This window comes from Oryx dammah, unplaced genomic scaffold (assembly GCF_014754425.2).
Source record: "Oryx dammah isolate SB20612 unplaced genomic scaffold, SCBI_Odam_1.1 HiC_scaffold_11, whole genome shotgun sequence".
NCBI classification, from domain to species: Eukaryota; Metazoa; Chordata; class Mammalia; order Artiodactyla; family Bovidae; genus Oryx; species Oryx dammah.
In genome coordinates, this window is record NW_024070195.1 from 26,425,864 (window position 1) to 26,443,437 (window position 17,574).

A 17,574-nucleotide genomic window follows, 5' to 3' on the forward strand; every position below is an offset into this window, starting at 1 on the left:
GAATGATGCTGAAGCTGAGACTCCAGTACTTTGGCCACCTCATGAGAAGAGTTGACTCATTGGAAAAGACTCTGATGCTGGGAGGGATTGGGGGCAGGAGGAGAAGGGGACGACAGAGGATGAGATAGCTGGATGGCATCACGGACTCGATGGACGTGAGTCTGAGTGAACTCCGGGAGTTGGTGATGGACAGGGAGGTTTGGTGTGCTGCGATTCATGGGGTCGCAAAGAGTCGAACAGGACTGAGCGACTGAACTGAACTGAACTGTGACTTGCTAATAAGGGGAGAAAGCCTTTAACTTACCCGCTTGCAAGTAGGATGGTGTAGTGATGACGTCCACAATTTCGTGTAACATATATAAGGCCATCTCGGAGGGCAGCGGGAAGTTGGGGTGAGAGTGTGTTACATCCTGACAATTTTTCTCTCACTTTCCCCTCCTCTCCGGCTTGATATTTTTATGAGGTACTTCAGGCCCCGGTATTCAGTTAGCAAACGAGTCACTGAACTACAGAACCTCTCCAAAGATGTTATGATTCTATTTTCCCCTCTGATTCTCGAAATTCACTTCTCCCCCGGGATACCACTAGAGACTGGTTGACTGAAAAACATATCCATGCGCAACTGATTTGAATATATTTTTTAAACGACTTGCCTTTATGTTTTTATCGCCCTGCGTTCTAAACCTCTGTTCTCCGACGTCTAACCTACTTTCAGTCCAATAGCAGGGCTGAGTTTCTTCACTCTTTAGCAGGGCAGATAACCACAATTGCGATAAAAAAAAAAAAAACCACCAACGTTTGTAAAATTACAGGGGAAAAGGGGACGACTACAACTCCCAGAATGCAGCTCCTGGGTCTCGCGGGCTCTCCAATGACCAGGTTTCGCGAGCATCCTCTCGTCCAATTGGTCCGCTTTCCCGTCAGTAAGGGCGGAAAAGGGAGGGAGCCGGATGGAACATTTCCCGCCACCGCGAGACGCGGAGCGGAAAACCCGGAACAGAAGCAGCTCTCGATTGGATGTTCGCGGTTGTAGCGTAAGAAAACCAGCCAATCGGAATGTAGATACGCTCCACGCTACCCCGCCCCCTCCTTGAAGTTACTTTTCTTGGCGGGAAAAGTTGGGAAGTTTTCGCGCCGGGTCTTGCCAGCCAAAGGCCCTCTGCGCAGAAATTCCCGGGCCGCGAGCATGGCGGGGACGGTGGTGCTGGACGATGTGGAGCTGCGAGAGGCGCAGAGAGACTACCTGGACTTCCTGGACGACGAGGTGAGAGAGGCGCCGAGTCACGAAATTAGGGAGCTCGGAGGCCCAGGGGCCGCGCAGGAGCCGAGCAAGGCCGCGGAGACACTAGGGGCCAAGGGAGACCGCAGGGCTCCAGGCTGCGGCGGAGGGGCTGCTGCTTGGGACCTTCCGCCTCGATCTGGTAGCTTTCCTGGCGGCGGAGTCAGTGGTTAAGAGCGATTCTGTAATTTTTCTCTCGAGTACAAATGGTGGCTACGTCTCGCGAAAGTCAACAAGTTTTCTCCAAGTGCAAACCAAGTGTAAAGCCCACGCTGACCTTTTAGAGATCGTTCCCTACTCTCTTAATCTGGGGGGAGAGTGGGGAAAGGACCGCGGGAAAACGATAGTGACCCGCCGCGTTATAGGCCCTCAGGCTTTAGTGACTGACTTCCTACCCGGAGAAAAGGACTTTCTAATTTTGCCGCATTCTTTTCCCATACCTGATGGGAAGCGGAGAAAGAGGGTTGGTACGCAAATAAAGGGGATTTTATAGGCAATTTAGGATTGACAGCCATGGAATATTGGTAAAGCATCTTGGATTGATAGTGCTGTGTTTGTAAATGTAACTAAGGCTCCCAACTCTTAGGTCCCTTATATGAGAACTCCTTTTCTGTTATGCAGATGATAGGGAAATAAAATATTTTAATTAAATACAAGATTCTGCAACGGAAAGTTACTTTGATATATTAAAAGTCCCTTTAATTTAGAATTTGACAAGGTTTTTACTTGTCTTTTTAGACTTCTTAGGAGCTCATTTTAATTCCTCGTTAAAAGTTGAGAAGTGATGCGCACAGAAGAGCTGTTGGTGATAATAGGAATAATAACCGTGGGGAAGTCGTTATAATTTATACACTGGCTTTTTAGGGTGTATTTGGAATTGGAAGCTAATGAGTGAAAACGTGGGTGAAATGGGGGCTCATGTCTGCCACAGAGATCGATATATTTATCTTGCTGTGAGAGCTGCCTCTCTTGAAAAACATCCAGTTTTTGAACTTGTGAGCTGCTGTAGCATGTCGTGGTTATTTTTCAGGAAGACCAGGGAATTTATCAGAGCAAAGTTCGGGAGCTGATTAGTGACAACCAGTACCGGTTGATTGTCAACGTGAATGACCTGCGTAGGAAAAACGAGAAGAGGGCTAACCGGTGAGTTTCCAAGAGCCCATCCCTAGTTCTGAGTGAGAATGGCTCCTCTCTCTTCCCCAGGTTGGAGCAAGCTTCCCAGGGGAGGACCTGGATGAACTATATTTGACCAGGAAGCTCTTAGTACATCACCCTCACCTGCTTCTAAGTTTTTTACTTCTTCGTTGAGTATCATTTCCCCATCACTGAGTTAAAACTGGCCTGCAGCTCTGATGTATTTTACTGGGCCTTGTAGAATGGCAGGAGAAAACAGAATCTAGATTTTCACTCCTACGCTTTGATCAAGTAAGAATGTCCACTTCTGTTTTGTGGGTCAAGTTTTTTGAAATCTGTGGTCTCTGCCTGATGATTCTTTGCAGCCTCCTGAGCAATGCCTTTGAGGAGCTGGTTGCCTTCCAGCGGGCCTTGAAGGATTTCGTGGCCTCCATCGATGCTACATATGCTAAGCAGTACGAGGAGTTCTACATAGGCTTGGAGGGCAGCTTCGGCTCCAAGCATGTCTCTCCTCGGACCCTTACCTCCTGCTTCCTGAGCTGTGTCGTCTGTGTGGAGGGCATTGTTACTAAATGTAAGTGGGCTACAGTTGGAGACCCGCGGAATGGAGGTGGCGTAGACTTGGGGGTATGGGAGGCAGGAGAGGCGGAATAGAGTTGGGGAGCTTGCTGCTGCTGCTGCTAAGTCGCTTCAGTCGTGTCCGCCTCTGTGCGACCCCATAGATGGCAGCCCACCAGGCTCCCCCGTCCCTGGGATTCTCCAGGCAAGAATACTGGAGTGGGTTGCCATTTCCTTCTCCAATGCATGAAAGTGAAGTCGCTCAGTCGTGTCTGACTCTTAGCGACCTCATGGACTGCAGCCTACCAGGCTCCTCCATCCATGGGCTTTTCCAGGCAAGAGTACTGGAGTGGGGCGCCATTGCCTTCTCCGAGCTTGGGGCGCTTATGGCTTGAAAAAGGTGGAGCGCTGAAATTACCGGGTGAAACTTGAAGAGACTCAAGTTTTGCACAATAACTAGGGGAGCTTTGAGTGACCACCTGTGCCAGCGGAATGGTGAATCTGCCGAGAATGGAGGAGTCTTGGCTCTTGGCAGTCTCCTCACTCTGACCCTGAATTCCTCCTGCTGCTTGGTCGGGATCAGTGGTACTTTAAGGTTTTACCTGGATATGGTGTTATTCTGTGTGTAAATATAAAAATGAATTAACAGCTAGTATTGGGATAGCCTGACTAGTTGGAAGAACATAATTTGGAGTCATCATGGGCTTGCCTGGGTCAGATCCTCTTCTTGCTGTTTAGTTGGGTGACTTTCTATTCCTAGGCTCTCTAGTTCGTCCCAAAGTCGTCCGCAGTGTCCACTATTGTCCTGCTACCAAGAAGACCATAGAGCGACGTTATTCTGATCTCACCAACCTGGTGGCCTTTCCTTCCAGCTCTGTCTATCCCACCAAGGTGAGGGGAATGAATTAGTCGGACCTCTTCGGAGGTTGGGTTCAAAGTTGTTTTTTAATGCAAGTAATTAGGTAATATCTAAAGTCTTCCTCTAGATGTAAATAGGGTGAAAAGTAAGGATTAATTTGAAGGAAGATTGCTAGCCATAGTTTAATATGAAAAATCAACATTTTTTCTTTTAAGGAAAATATTCTCTTAGGAAATTTGGAAAATTAGAGAAGAGTTGAAGGAAAGAAAAAGGTCACCTAATGTACATTTATCTTTTAGCAAAGTTAAAGTATCATGATTTCATAATCTACTTAGAGTAATATGGAAAAATACTTAATGCAGTCATGTTACTCTGAAATCTTTGTGAATATTTTACTCTGGGTTTGAGAGAAGATTGGCGTAGACCATGATTTTAGTCTTGGTGTTCAGATTGATTTGACTTGAGGATGGTGTAAGGCCTTCTTACTTAATGAGACAAAAGAAGATGATTAATATTGATTATTTGATGTCTGAACTCATTATGTCCCTGCCATCAGATTTTTTTTTTCAAGTAATGTTTTTATTGCCAGTATATGCACAACAGTAAGCAAAGAACTATAAATATACAATGTAATTAACAGTAGAAAACAAATTGATACAGGTGAAGGAGGGGGATATAAAGAAATTATTTTCCTGCTGTTAGAACAAAAAGGTAAAATCCAGTGCTAATCATCCAATCAGTACTCTTGTCTTAAATTCTTTACCTCCATTTCTAGTTTTTCAGTTAAACAAAGAATGTTCAGATAACCATAACAGTAGCAAATTGCTTCCCGTTTCCCTTTCCAGTCAAATTCATTTTATGTTAGAATTGGAAAAAAAATAGTCAAGATGAGACTCTCATCTGACTGACTCTGTGGCCAGACTCTCCTGACTGCTGTGGCTAGACTTCTTGGCTCAGGATCTGAAATACACCAGATGAGGTGTTCTGGGGACCATCCAGCATGGTTCTTAAGAGCATGGTCTTTGGTGATCACTGAAGGGGGAGCTTCTTTAACCTCTCCCAGCTTCAGTTTCCTTACTTGTAAAATGTGAAAAAGGCCTGCTTTGGGAACTCAGTTGTGGTGATGATCCCACGAGATAATTTTGTGAAGTTACACCACAGTGCCTTGCACATGGTAGGCACTCTTATATGATAGCTGTTGTGTTTTTAGAAAATGTAAATGGCAAGGAAGTAAAACTTTAAAATGTTTTTTATTCAAGTTTAATATACAGAACCCTGGAGAAGGTAATGGCAACCCACTCCAGTATCCTTGCCTGGAAAATCCCGTGGACAGAGGAGTCTGGTGGTCTACAGTCCAGGGGGTCACAAAGAGTCGGGCATGACTGAGCACAGCACGTACCCCACACAATGAACAGAAAAGCTTACACTGAGTGTACAGCTCAGGGAAATTTCACAAGATGAATATACCATAAAATCAACCAGCCAAATCAGGAAGCAGCGTCTTAATAGGCTTCAGAAATCCCTCTTGAGGCCACTCTGCTCTCGAGATCCTGATGTCTACAGCAGTTACAAGTAGTTTTCTCTGTGTTTATATTTAACGTTTGTTTATGTCAGGCTGCTTTTGTTCCTTGTGTGTTTTTGAGATTCACCCATGTGTATAGGTGCACTCCATACATTCGTTGCTGCGTCGTGTTCACTTGTATGGTTGTAACACACTTATTTAACCATCCTGCTGATGGCATTTGGGTTTTTCCTAGTTTGGGGCTATTATGAGTAGTGCTACTATGAACATTGTAATATGTGGCTTTGGGTGAACATTTGTGTTGGGTATTAATCTAGGAGTGGAAATACCGAGTCCTAGCACAGAGGAAGAGACAATCTTACATGTACGTGTTAATATAAGCATGGTCCCCTCTGGCTGTATGTAGATCATCCCTTCCATTTGATGGTTTGTTACTAGGACAAGATTGTGAAGAACTGGAGAAGGTACTTGGGGCTTTATGTTCCTAGATACTAATCTTGTGAGGGTATCTCTGAATTACATTTGTTTCTTATAGAAAATGAGTGTGTGGCATTTCTAAGATAGGGCTGAGGTGACCGATGCTCCATGTGCCTTTTCCAGGATGAGGAAAACAATCCCCTTGAGACAGAATACGGCCTTTCTGTCTACAAGGACCACCAGATCATCACCATCCAGGAAATGCCGGAGAAGGCCCCCGCGGGCCAGCTTCCCCGTTCTGTGGACGTCATCCTGGATGACGACTTGGTGGACAGAGTGAAGCCTGGTGACCGGGTGCAGGTGGTGGGGACCTACCGCTGCCTTCCTGGAAAGAAGGGAGGCTATACCTCAGGCACCTTCAGGTACATGGTCCGTCCTGAGGTGTTTGGAATGCAGCTGGCAGGGTGCATTCTGGTAGCAGTCTTTCCCGTTTGCCATCGTCCTGAGAGTTACATTAGATGGACAGAACACTGCCTGCCTGCGAGATGAACTGTCTTTTGCTAAGAGTTGAAATTACTGGTCTCATGGTTACAGTCTCCTGGCTTGCCTGGGGGTTTCTCGCATATTTCCGCCTCCCTCTAGTACCCTCATTTCTGAAGGTCAGGGGGTAGATTCACAAGGTGAGGCACCATGAGCATATTTGTGTCATACGTGCCAAGTCGCTTCAGACATGTCCAACTCTCTGCGACCCTTTCGACTGAAGCCCACCAGGCTCGTCTGTCTATGGGATTCTTCAGGCAAGAATACTGGAGTGGGTTGCCATTTCCTTATCCGGGGGATCTTCCCAATGCAGGGATTGAACCCACGTCTCTTATGTCTCCTGCATTAATAGGCGGATTCTTTACCAGTAGTGCAGCTGAAGAGAATCAGTGATTGAATTCAGAACAGCTTTTCTTTTCTTTTTTTTCTTCCTTACCCCCTCTTTCCTCCCACCTCTCCCTCCCCTCTACTTCCTTTCTTTCTTGATTTGCCATTCTAGGTTAGGAGCCTAAGAAGGTCTTGGTATTAGCAACTGAAAATAGCCTCATGCTTTCCTCTCTGTCCCAGGACTGTCCTGATTGCCTGTAACGTGAAACAGATGAGCAAGGACGTTCAGCCTTCCTTCTCCGCTGAGGACATAGCCAAGATCAAGAAGTTCAGTAAAACCCGTTCCAAGGTGTGGCGTCCTCTGGGAATCTGAGGGTGGGGATAGATTTGTTAGGGTCTTATTTAGGCATGGCCATCTTTGTCCTGGATCAGGAGGAAGGTCAAGGCTTTTTCTCTGAAGTATTTGGTGCCAGCTTCTAGTTTTGAGTCAGTAAGCAAAAGGGTGTTTTTCTTTAATATTTCTGTTGTGCTGCATATATTAAGTGAACCTAATATAAATATTAGAATAGGAGTTAGAATATTAGTGTACAAAGTCTAGATGGGATGTATCAGTGATACATTGATTACTATTTAAATGTGAAATATGTTATTTTTGTTTTAGTTCTCTTTTTTCTTTAAAAAATTTCTGTCTTTAAAGACAGAATGCCCATATTTAGAACTGAACAGAATATGTACATGTGTGACAAAGGTTACTGCTGAAGCGCAGTACACATTAAACCCAGAATGTTTTGGGCCTGAAAACACTTTTTTTGTTTTCCTTAAAAATTAAAGCTCCAAGCAGGAGTTGGAATGCAGGCTTTTTCTGTGTCTGTCTTGATAATGCTGCAATCAGTGTGAAAGTCTTGGAGAAGAAGCTTTTATAATTAGAAACAGAATATTTCTTCAAGCATCTTCTGTGGCCTGAAGTATCCAACCCCAGGGCGTTTCCTCAGGCTGTTCACTCTATGGTTGTCCCTCCTCTAGGATATCTTTGACCAGCTGGCTCGGTCGCTGGCGCCCAGCATCCACGGGCACGACTATGTCAAGAAGGCGATCCTCTGCTTGCTCTTGGGCGGGGTGGAGCGAGACCTCGAGAACGGCAGCCACATCCGTGGGGACATCAATGTCCTTCTCATAGGTACAGTGTGAGGACTCGTGTAGCCGCCTGGTCTTCCCCCGTGGGGTGTGGTTGCGGGAATCTGACGTCTGTCAATGTGTGTGTCTGTACCTAGCTGTGTCTCAGTTCCTTTAAAGGGCAGAAGTCTGAAATGAATTTTTAAAGTTATGTCTTTATTATTTCTGGGTTCTCTGATTTTTTAATGTCTATTCTTCCAGGAATGGTAAAGGAAAAATTGAAAAAAAATAACACGAACAACCTGTTACTATATATTTCTGTCGTGTCAAGATCTGTGCTAGAAAAGCAGCACTGGCTTGGGGCACTGGAGGTGGGGGTGGGGTTTCCGAGAGTCACCGCTGCCCCGTCCCATTACAGGAGACCCATCAGTCGCCAAGTCCCAGCTGCTGCGGTATGTACTGTGCACGGCACCGCGGGCCATCCCCACCACCGGCCGGGGCTCCTCCGGTGTGGGTCTCACAGCCGCTGTCACCACAGACCAGGAAACAGGTAAGCGTGGAAGGGTCCTTGGCAGAGGTCCGGCGGTGAGATGAGCATAGATGCTTTGAGTTTGCTCCGGGCCCTGGCTGGTGTTGGGAAGATACACCTGAGAGGTTAGAGTAGGCCTGCCTGGAGGGGACTGAGTATCTGGCAACAGTGAGTGAACGATGTAAATGGTTTGGGTGGCCCTCTAGTGACAAGAATGCCTCCTGGAAGGCTGTCAGAGTTCTGAAGGAGAAAGCTTCTGACATTTGAAGAGAGATAAAAATGAGAATGTTACTACTTTATACATTAGAGGAAAGGTTTTGAAGGCCAGTGAAAAGAGAACAGAAATCTAGTTGGGAAAGGGCTTGAAGAAGATGAGGCTCAAAGAGGAAATCTGTGAAGGAAGGCCGTTGGAGGCTGGCTGCTTAGGTATCAAAGTGGGACAAGTAATACTGTCCAGATCGGAGCTTAAACAGATGACCCCAGGGTCTGCTCTGAGTCGTAGAAGCTGACACCTCTTCACTGCAGTCTCCCACTCAAGTGATGGTGCAGGATGCTTAGGAAGTAGGTTGGCATCTCCCCCTGTCCCCCACAACCTGGATCGCAGTGTGTGTGTTTCCCTCCCCACCTCCCAGGTGAGCGCCGTCTGGAGGCCGGGGCCATGGTCCTGGCTGACCGAGGCGTGGTTTGCATCGATGAGTTTGACAAGATGTCTGACATGGACCGCACGGCCATTCACGAGGTGATGGAGCAAGGCCGAGTCACCATCGCCAAGGCCGGCATCCACGCCCGCCTCAACGCCCGCTGCAGTGTTTTGGCAGCTGCCAACCCCGTCTACGGCAGGGTGAGTGGAGTCGGGCACTCGCCTGCTGTCCTCACCTTCATTTGGTTTTGCTGAGTAACTGGGCTGTGGAGTTTATTCCCGGTGACCCAGACCACAGACTACAGTAAGTTCATCATCTTGCTACTGCCCTTGGTTTAGGACAGTGGTTCCTCACCCATTCATCCACATCAGAATCCCTTGGAAAGTTATTTAAAACACATTTTTAAAAATACAAGGAAGAAAACCAAAGTGACCTGCAGCATCACAACCCAGGTAACTGATATTGACATTGAAATGAGATTACTGTACGCAGGTGGTGGAAGGGTTTATGAACAGAGTAGAGAGATATAATAAGGAGATTAATAGCCCGCCTTCTCTCTCCTGTTCCTTTCCCAAGAGAAAACCACTGACAGCTCTTGAGTGCTTCAGAAAACCAAAACTTTTTAAAGTGTGTGCCAGTAAATATATTATCTCCTTGTTAAGAATTAATCTATTTGCCTTTGTTTCTTGGTATGACTATGATGTGCTTAGGTGTAATCTTTTATGTTTGCTTAGTTTAGTGGGGGTTGATTTTTTTTTTTAAGCAGCTGTCTACTATTGTATGGATGTATGATAGTTTGTTTAGCGAGTCTCCACGTGCTAGACATTTGGTGTTTTCCCTTTTTCCTTCCTGCTATTACGACTGAAGCTGCAGTGAATACCCCTTAATGTGCATTGTGTTAAACATTTAGGGATGAATACTTGGCAATGGGATTACTGGATTAATAGTTACATGCATTTTTACAGTAAAGATTGCCAACTTGCCCCCTTTAAAGACTATACCGTTGTTATACTGTTAACTAATATTTACAGATGCTTTACATTTATTATTTCCTTTCATTCACTGTGTGAGGGAGGGAGGTATTATCTTCATTTTACAGATGAGAAAATGAAAACACAAAAGGTTAAGTAACTTGGTTGAGTCACAAACCAGAAAATGACAGAGAGGGTTTGAAGCCAGAGCCCATGCTGTGCGCTGACAGTTTATGATCCCACAGTGCATGGAAACACCTGTTCTGGTGGCATATTTAAACATACAGGTGCTCAGTCCCCAGCCCAGAGTCTCTGAATCCACATCTCTGGATTGGGGTTCCTGGGGGCTATGGTTTAGGAAGGCTCCATAGATTGATTCTAATGGGTTAGTGTGGGCTGAGAAGCGTACGATTTTTAGATTAATGGTAACATGTGATATGTCATTCTGAAGGATTTATTTGGCAAATGTAGGGAGAAAATGGCAGGTCCTGAAATGTGAATGCGATCAGGATCGTTAATGTTACCTGCGAGGTTGTCAGGCCTCTGACTGTGGGGAGCCATCGGCTGGTAGGCCTGGAGTTGAAGGATAAGAGTATGGGCATTCTTGAATCCCAGGAAAACCTCCCTGTGGCTTATAGATTATCACCCATTTTTGTTGAGACTTTATCCAGTACCTTCTGAGTAAGGAGGCCCAAGGTTTCAGGTGTTCCTGGCCTAGCCAGCTCATCATGTCTTCATCACAGGTCGAAAGAGACTCATCTTCCAGAGCTGATCTGCCTGGGAGTGAGAGCAGAGTAAAGCTTGAGAAGGAGGAGGCTGGCTCTGAGACCAACACTCGGCCTTTTAGAGGGACTGGAGCTGGGAGGTTGGGGCCCAGGTCACAGAGCGTAGATGAGGGAAGGGCTGCACGCAGAGGAGTTCCGTTTCTTAGAAGCTTTGAGATGCTCTACTTCTTCGCTGCTTGTTCGGTTTGTATCCGAGGGTCTGGTCTTCTGTTCTCACTCCCATGGCTGATCTGGCCTTCTTGTTCTTTCTTGCGATTGACATTGTCTCCCGGCTCCTTTTCCCCGGTGTTCCCCCTACAGTATGATCAGTACAAGACCCCCATGGAGAACATCGGGCTGCAGGACTCGCTGCTATCCCGATTCGACCTCCTCTTTATCATGCTGGACCAGATGGATCCTGAGCAGGACCGGGAGATCTCAGACCACGTCCTCCGAATGCACCGCTACAGGGCACCCGGAGAGCAGGATGGTGACGGTGAGGCGGGGGGGATGGACTACTGGGGAGGCACCCAGACACAGGCCGCGCCAAGGCTTAGCCCGGGGCGGTGGGCGTGGCGGCATCTGGGACGATGTGGAAGGCGCCCCCACCTCCCTGGTTCCTACAGTGTGTCTCTTGTCCATTTTGGGGTCTGGGAGCACCTCTGAGCATCTCTTGTGGACCAAGTGGCCTCTTTATTTGTGGCGCCCACGTGTCTGCTTCCTTCTGGGTCCTTCCTTTGTGAGTCTCGCCTGTCTTCAGAAGAAGCGATTTTTCTCTGGGTTCAGCTCTTTCTTACTTTCCATTCTCCCAACTTGGGCTTTTCAGCTATGCCTCTAGGCAGTGCTGTGGATATCCTGGCCACGGACGATCCCAACTTCAGCCCTGACGACCAGCAGGACACCCAGATCTACGAGAAGCATGACAACCTTCTGCATGGGGTCAAGAAGAAGAAGTAAGCATTCTCCACACCTCGTCCTGGAGGGAATCTGACATCTGCGTCACATTAGAGCTGCTCAGGCCAAGATCATGCTTGGAGTCATCATCATGGGAACCTGTTTTCTTTTCTGGATTTGCAGAATTGTACATGGTCGCTCGCCTTGTGAATGTTTGTGGGTGATCAAGCTTAGGTTCTGGTCTTTTCCTAAAATGGAAGGCTTTGACGACCCACCTAACCTGTGGTGGGTGCGTCTTGTTACTCATGATGTGAAGTGTTGCACAAATCACACGGCCCTTTGAGCGCATGTTGAGGGGATGGTAGATCACAAACACGGGAAAGTCTGCAGGTAGGTTTGGATAAAGGAGACTTGTGCTCAAGCGCTCAGAGCCTGCAGATGTGCTGTGCTCGGTCGCTTCAGTTGTGTCTGACTCTTTGTGACCCTGTGGTCTATAGCCCACCATGCTCCTCTGTCCATAAAATTCTCCAGGCAAGAATACTGGAGTGGGTAGCCATGGCATTCCTCTATATGTGGCTGTGGAGCAGTAGGAAACAGTGTATAATCTTGAAACATGCAGGTTTAAGAATGTAGAATTTGGAGTCAGAAAATGAAATTTGAGTCCACGTAGAATTCTCTGAGCCATACTTCTCCCACTGTTAAAATAGGACAGATAACACCTAAACTACCTTTATCACAAGTAATGCCTAAGTAATACTATAGAATTAAATAAAAACCTGTGAGAGTTTTGTACACGTCCTGTATAAAAGGGGTTTGTGACACTGGGTTCCAGGCCATGTCTGCCCTGTCACGTGACCCTGACTTCCCCGAGGAGGGGCAAGGCCACGACCCCAGGCAGGTGCCTGGGCTAGGGCAGGGGAGTGACATTCACCGTGTGTGTGGGTCCAGGGAGAAGATGGTGAGTGCGGCGTTCATGCGGAAGTACATCCACGTGGCCAAAATCATCAAGCCGGTGCTGACGCAGGAGTCGGCCGCCTACATCGCGGAGGAGTACTCACGCCTGCGCAGTCAAGACAGCATGAGCTCGGACACCGCCAGGGTGAGCCCACCTGGGGGGACGGTGATGCGGAGAGTGGGGACTGGAGCCCCTCAGGATGAGGCTGGGGACAGAGTGCCCACTCGCCAGGAGCACTGGAATCATTTTAGTGTCATGATTCCTTCCCTTTTCCTCTCTGGCCTGAAGGGCTTCCTATTATACCATTGCCCGTCATCTGGGCCTCAGTGGGTTCACCCAGCTTTAGAAAAAGTGTCCTCAGATAACCCCTCTCATAACCGTCCCCCTCCCCCACATGTGGGTGTGACTCTGGACAAAGTATTGAAGCTCTTTGAGTCCCCTTTTCCTCATCTCAGAAGCTGCTCCGGGTTATTAATGGCTGACACTGAACATAACCGCGGGGTCCTGGCGTGTGGCAGGCCTGGCCTCCCTCCGGCCGGGAGACACCTGGTTGAATTCTTCCCTGTTCAGCTCATCCCCTCTCCCTCAACCCTCTGTCATGTTTCCCCGGTTACTTTTCTTTGGGAATTTTATGTAGTTTTTCTGGCTAGGTGGCTTGGACTTCCTCCCTGTGCAGGTGGGTTTGACGAGCACACTGCGGGGTTTCTGGAGGATGGTCTCACCTTTCTCTCCCCCCAGACGTCTCCAGTGACAGCCCGGACCCTGGAAACCCTGATTCGCTTGGCCACGGCCCATGCCAAGGCCCGCATGAGCAAGACCGTGGACCTGCAGGACGCAGAGGAGGCTGTGGAGCTCGTCCAGTACGCTTACTTCAAGAAGGTGAGTGTCCAGATGCAGTGCCCGCAGCTCCTCTGAGTGGGTCATCTGTGCTCCGGCCTCCCAGCCACGCATGGCTGACCCTGGTATCTGGAACATTGGCAGAGAACAGCGGCCTTTCCAGTGCCCTCACTCTCCAGTGGTTCTCAGCCCTGGTGCATGTCAGAACCAGCTGGAAGGCTTTAAAATACTGAAGTCAGAGCCCCTGGAGGTCTCAGAGATTCTGGTTTCATTGATGAGTGGCACCTCAGCTGACAGCTCCTCTGTCTGCTCCTTCTTTTGCCTCTTGAAGAAGCAAGTGTTTTCAGAGTCTCAGCCTTCCTCTTGGCAGCTTCTTCAGGTGTCCTTCACACCTTCCGCTCCTCCTGGAAGTTCCTGCATGTCTGCTGCTGTGACACAGTGTGTGTCTGTCTTGTTAGGCCTCGACTCCCTTCTCCACCTTGTCCTCCCCACCCATCAGTCGGATAGATTGTAGCCCTTGGGGGTTCAACTGTGGGTCTCATGAGCTTTTCTTGACAATCTCTTTGCTCACGTGGGAGTTATCTTAAATTTAAATACCTAATTACAAAGAAATGGCTTGTTTTTCCACTCAAGCATTATGGGGTAGACTTTTTCTCATTCACTTCAGTATTCAGTGGACACTCCTGGAGTGCACGCTCTGAGAAGGGTGTGGCACACGGCTCCCAGCGGTTTTAAAGATGGGTCATAGCCGACCCCCTGCCCCCGGTCCTGGGCTCAGGGATGAGTGAGGCCAGGGCATCAGACCCAGGGCGGGTCTCTGCTGCTGCTGGTGGTCGGGCAGGTGGGACTGTTCTTCATTCAGTCCCCAGCATCCATGACCCTCCCGCCCACCCACACGTGGCTTGGTCCTAGGTTCTCGAGAAGGAGAAGAAACGTAAGAAGCGAAGTGAGGATGAATCGGATGCGGAAGATGAAGTGGAGAAGAGCCAGGAGGACCAGGAGCAGAAGACGAAGAGGTTGGATGGGGCGCAAAGGAAGATGAAAGACTCTGGTTGGGACTGGGGAGGGTGTGGGTGAGGGGGCAAGGCTGCAAGAAGGATCGCCCAGACCAATGCTGCAGAGGGTTGGAGGGTGGAGGTGACTTGGACAGAGAGGATTACAGCCCCCTTTGTCCTCTGTGTGAGGATTTGGGCTTCTTTCCTGCTAGAGAAGCTCTGGGAGACTGCTGGGTTCACATTTCAGAAGTCTTTCCTCCGGATTCTCATTTCAGGCCTGAGACTGAATTTCTGAGGGTGGGCGACAGGCAGAGAGCCTTGGGAAGCAGGGTCTGCCTGTGCTCTAGACCGTGGACCTTTGGTCTCTTTGAGAAAAGGCAGCGGTTTGTACAGGCCGGGCCCAGCATTCCATTTGAACTATTGGTGTTTTAGGAGAAGGACCAGTCCCTCGGATGCCAAGGAAGGGGACTCCTATGACCCCTATGACTTCACCAACACAGAGGAGGAAATGCCTCAGGGTGAGTGAGCAGCCTCCACTGGTAAAAAGGTGGCCTAGGTCTCCTGGCTCTTTAATGCTCTGTGTTACGCATTTGCTCGTGGGTTCCCACTCAGCTCCCTGCTTGGGACCCTGTGTCCAGAAATCGAGGAAACTCAGAACTTTGGAAATAAGCTTTGCCCCCTTGTCTACCTCCTTGGTGCACCATGCTCTTTGCCAAGCCTGGTGCGAGTGTGCCAGATCCCATGGGCTCAGGAGCTCCTGCCTGACCTTCTTGAAGCTACTTTGGCTGGCCCCACGTGAGCCCCAGGGTTGCAGGCTCAGGGGGTGGAGGGGGCCTCGGGTCGTGGATGTGGCTTCACCTTGTCCTCTGCTCTCTGTAACCTTTCCCCCTCAAGTGCACACGCCAAAGGCGACAGACTCACAGGAGACCAAGGAGTCCCAGAAGGTGGAGCTGAGTGAATCCAGGTGAGCAGGGAAGGACCGGCCTCCCTGGAGGCAGGAAACAAGCTGTTACCAGCAGAGCTCCAAACTAGAGGCCCAAGGGTTTCTAGAATGTTTTCTGTTCTGATGACAATTTCAAGCTTGAAAAAAGTTATGAAAATTGTGTAAAGAACTCATACATTCTTAGAATCTCCGGTTGTTTCGTTTTTACCATTTGCTTCATAAATAATTCTCTGTGAGAATTTAAAACCTGATATCCTTGTGCCATTAGGAAGAGGAGTCTTAGAGCAAGGATAGAATTTGTGTCTCACTGAAACCTTGGAGTCTTCTCAGTAGGTTATGTATGTATACTTAAAAAATATGTGTATTTTTTCTTCTCGATGGATGGTTGTCATTTGTTTTGAGATAATCAGTTTTTACCAGTAGAGGTTCAGAAACAGTTTTATCTAAAAACCTTTTATTTACTGGATACCAGAGGAGCTCCATGGCTAAGGTTTGCTTTTTTGTTTTAATACCTTAACATACACAGTATGTTCACTGAAAAAAGTTGAAACACATCATAAAGTATTTAGGAGGAAACATTAAGATCAAGTGTCACTCCAGCCCCCAGGACAGCGAATGAACTATATCTGAAAGCACTCTCTGAATCTTGGAGGTCTCTCTTCAATGACGGTGGGGTTTCCATAGTTTGAGTGTGTATGTTCTTTGTTTTCTAATGAGGGATGTCTGGCTTCCCTAAGACTGCTGTTTACAGTAAAACAGAATCTTAACACATGTCATTGCAGCGGTGAGGATGGAGCTGTGGGGTCAGTTTCTAGGAATGGATTCCCAGAGTCAGAGGAGACGCACCTCAGAATTATAGCACATGTGGCTAACTTGCGTCCCAAAGATGTCATCCCAGTTTGCATTTCTGCCAACAGTGTACAGACGCCAGTTTCCCTCATCCTCAGTGGCCTTTGGTTTTTAAAATGCTGTTATTTCTCTATGGGCAGGAAGCTCTGTAACACAACCACTTAGCTTTGAGGGGGAAGCCTGGGTGCGGAGTGGCCGTCAGGGGCAGTCTATAGGGGACACCGAGGCTCATGGGCTCTGACGTCGTTGTGGCAGCTTCCTCTCCCATCACCCTCTCTCTCCCGTCCTGGGCAGGTTGAAGGCCTTCAAGACGGCCCTCTTAGAGGTGTTCCGGGAAGCTCATGCACAATCGGTTGGCATGAATCGCCTCACGGAATCCGTCAACCGAGACAACGAAGAGCCCTTCTCTTCTGCGGAGATCCAGGCTGCGCTGAGCAGGATGCAGGACGACAACCAGGTCATGGTCTCCGAGGGCATCATCTTCCTCATCTGAGGGCCCTCGTCTTTGGACTGTGGGGTCCAGCCAAGAAAGTTCCTTCCAGTTTCCTCTTTGCCCTCCCCCCAGCCCAGCCTTTGCCTTCATTCCCTGAATGTCAGTGTTGAATTGAACTGAAATGGAGGACAGGTGACAAGCAGAGTCAGGACTTGGTGGAAGCCTGAGGATGGGTCAGGAAAACTGCCGTGGGGTCAAGAGAAGGTGGACGGGACCAAGGCGATGCGTCTTCGCTGCACAAGACTTAACCACAAGGGTCCCTCCCCACCCCCACTGCCCGCCCCAGACAAGCCACACCATTCTTCACTGTAGACGGCATAACTTCTGAGTATGTTAGGGGGTCACAGCTGATTTCTGTCATCGTTTCAGTGTTGGCTTCCACTCCTGAGCACTTTGGTCTAGAGCAGACTCTGTGGTTCTGTGCTGATGGAGAAAGACTGAGGCAAGTCCTCAGGCCTAGAAAGCTTGCTTTGCGGTAGCACCAGTTAAGACTCATATGGAGTTTTGACCCAAACATCCAAGACATTAAATAAATACTCATTCTTTATACTCTCCACGTGGCCTTAATACTGTGTGATTTTTTTGGATACATTTCATTGTATTTTCCTCCAACGTTCCACCCTGTGCGATGGGCTGCCTGCGTTTGCACCGCGTCACCAATAGGTGGCAGCAGGCTGCCGTGCTCTCTGGGGATTAGGCCTTCTCAGGGCTGATTTCTTCCCCAAGGACGTCAGCATTTATCTGTCAAAACTGCAAACCAAGCCTTGCCAATTCAGAATAGCTTAGCGGCCACAGAAGGGCAGTGTGTGAACATCCAGGAGAGTTGACCCTTTGCATGGCTTTTCTGAACAGGAATCAAAGCCCCTTCATGCAAAAATAATACCCAGTATGTCAGACCCTCAAAATCGGTGAATTCTTGCCCATTAAGAGATCCCCTTACAGGATTCTTGTGAA

General features: G+C 48.3%; 1 protein-coding gene across 3 annotated transcripts; it reads left to right on the top strand.

Moving 5' to 3' along the window:
- The first annotated feature begins 965 nt into the window (after positions 1-965).
- Positions 966-17,173, top strand: MCM3 (minichromosome maintenance complex component 3). 3 transcript variants are annotated; one of them, XM_040249451.1, is made up of 17 exons: positions 967-1,264; positions 2,310-2,422; positions 2,779-2,987; positions 3,732-3,862; positions 5,953-6,191; positions 6,877-6,985; positions 7,660-7,813; positions 8,168-8,299; positions 8,911-9,119; positions 10,976-11,150; positions 11,481-11,607; positions 12,497-12,647; positions 13,242-13,382; positions 14,253-14,356; positions 14,768-14,853; positions 15,230-15,299; positions 16,422-17,173. In XM_040249451.1, the coding sequence occupies exons 1-17, from the start codon at positions 1,187-1,189 to the stop codon at positions 16,618-16,620; spliced, it is 2,427 nt and encodes an 808-aa protein (XP_040105385.1). In that variant the 5' UTR covers positions 967-1,186; the 3' UTR covers positions 16,621-17,173. The 3 variants fall into 3 exon arrangements, 2 of the variants coding, with proteins under 2 accessions (XP_040105385.1, XP_040105386.1); XM_040249452.1 differs by lacking the exon at positions 2,310-2,422 and having other exon boundaries at positions 1,212-1,264; XR_005722701.1 differs by having other exon boundaries at positions 966-1,264; positions 12,497-13,382; positions 14,253-15,299.
- Positions 17,174-17,574: the final 401 nt, after the last annotated feature.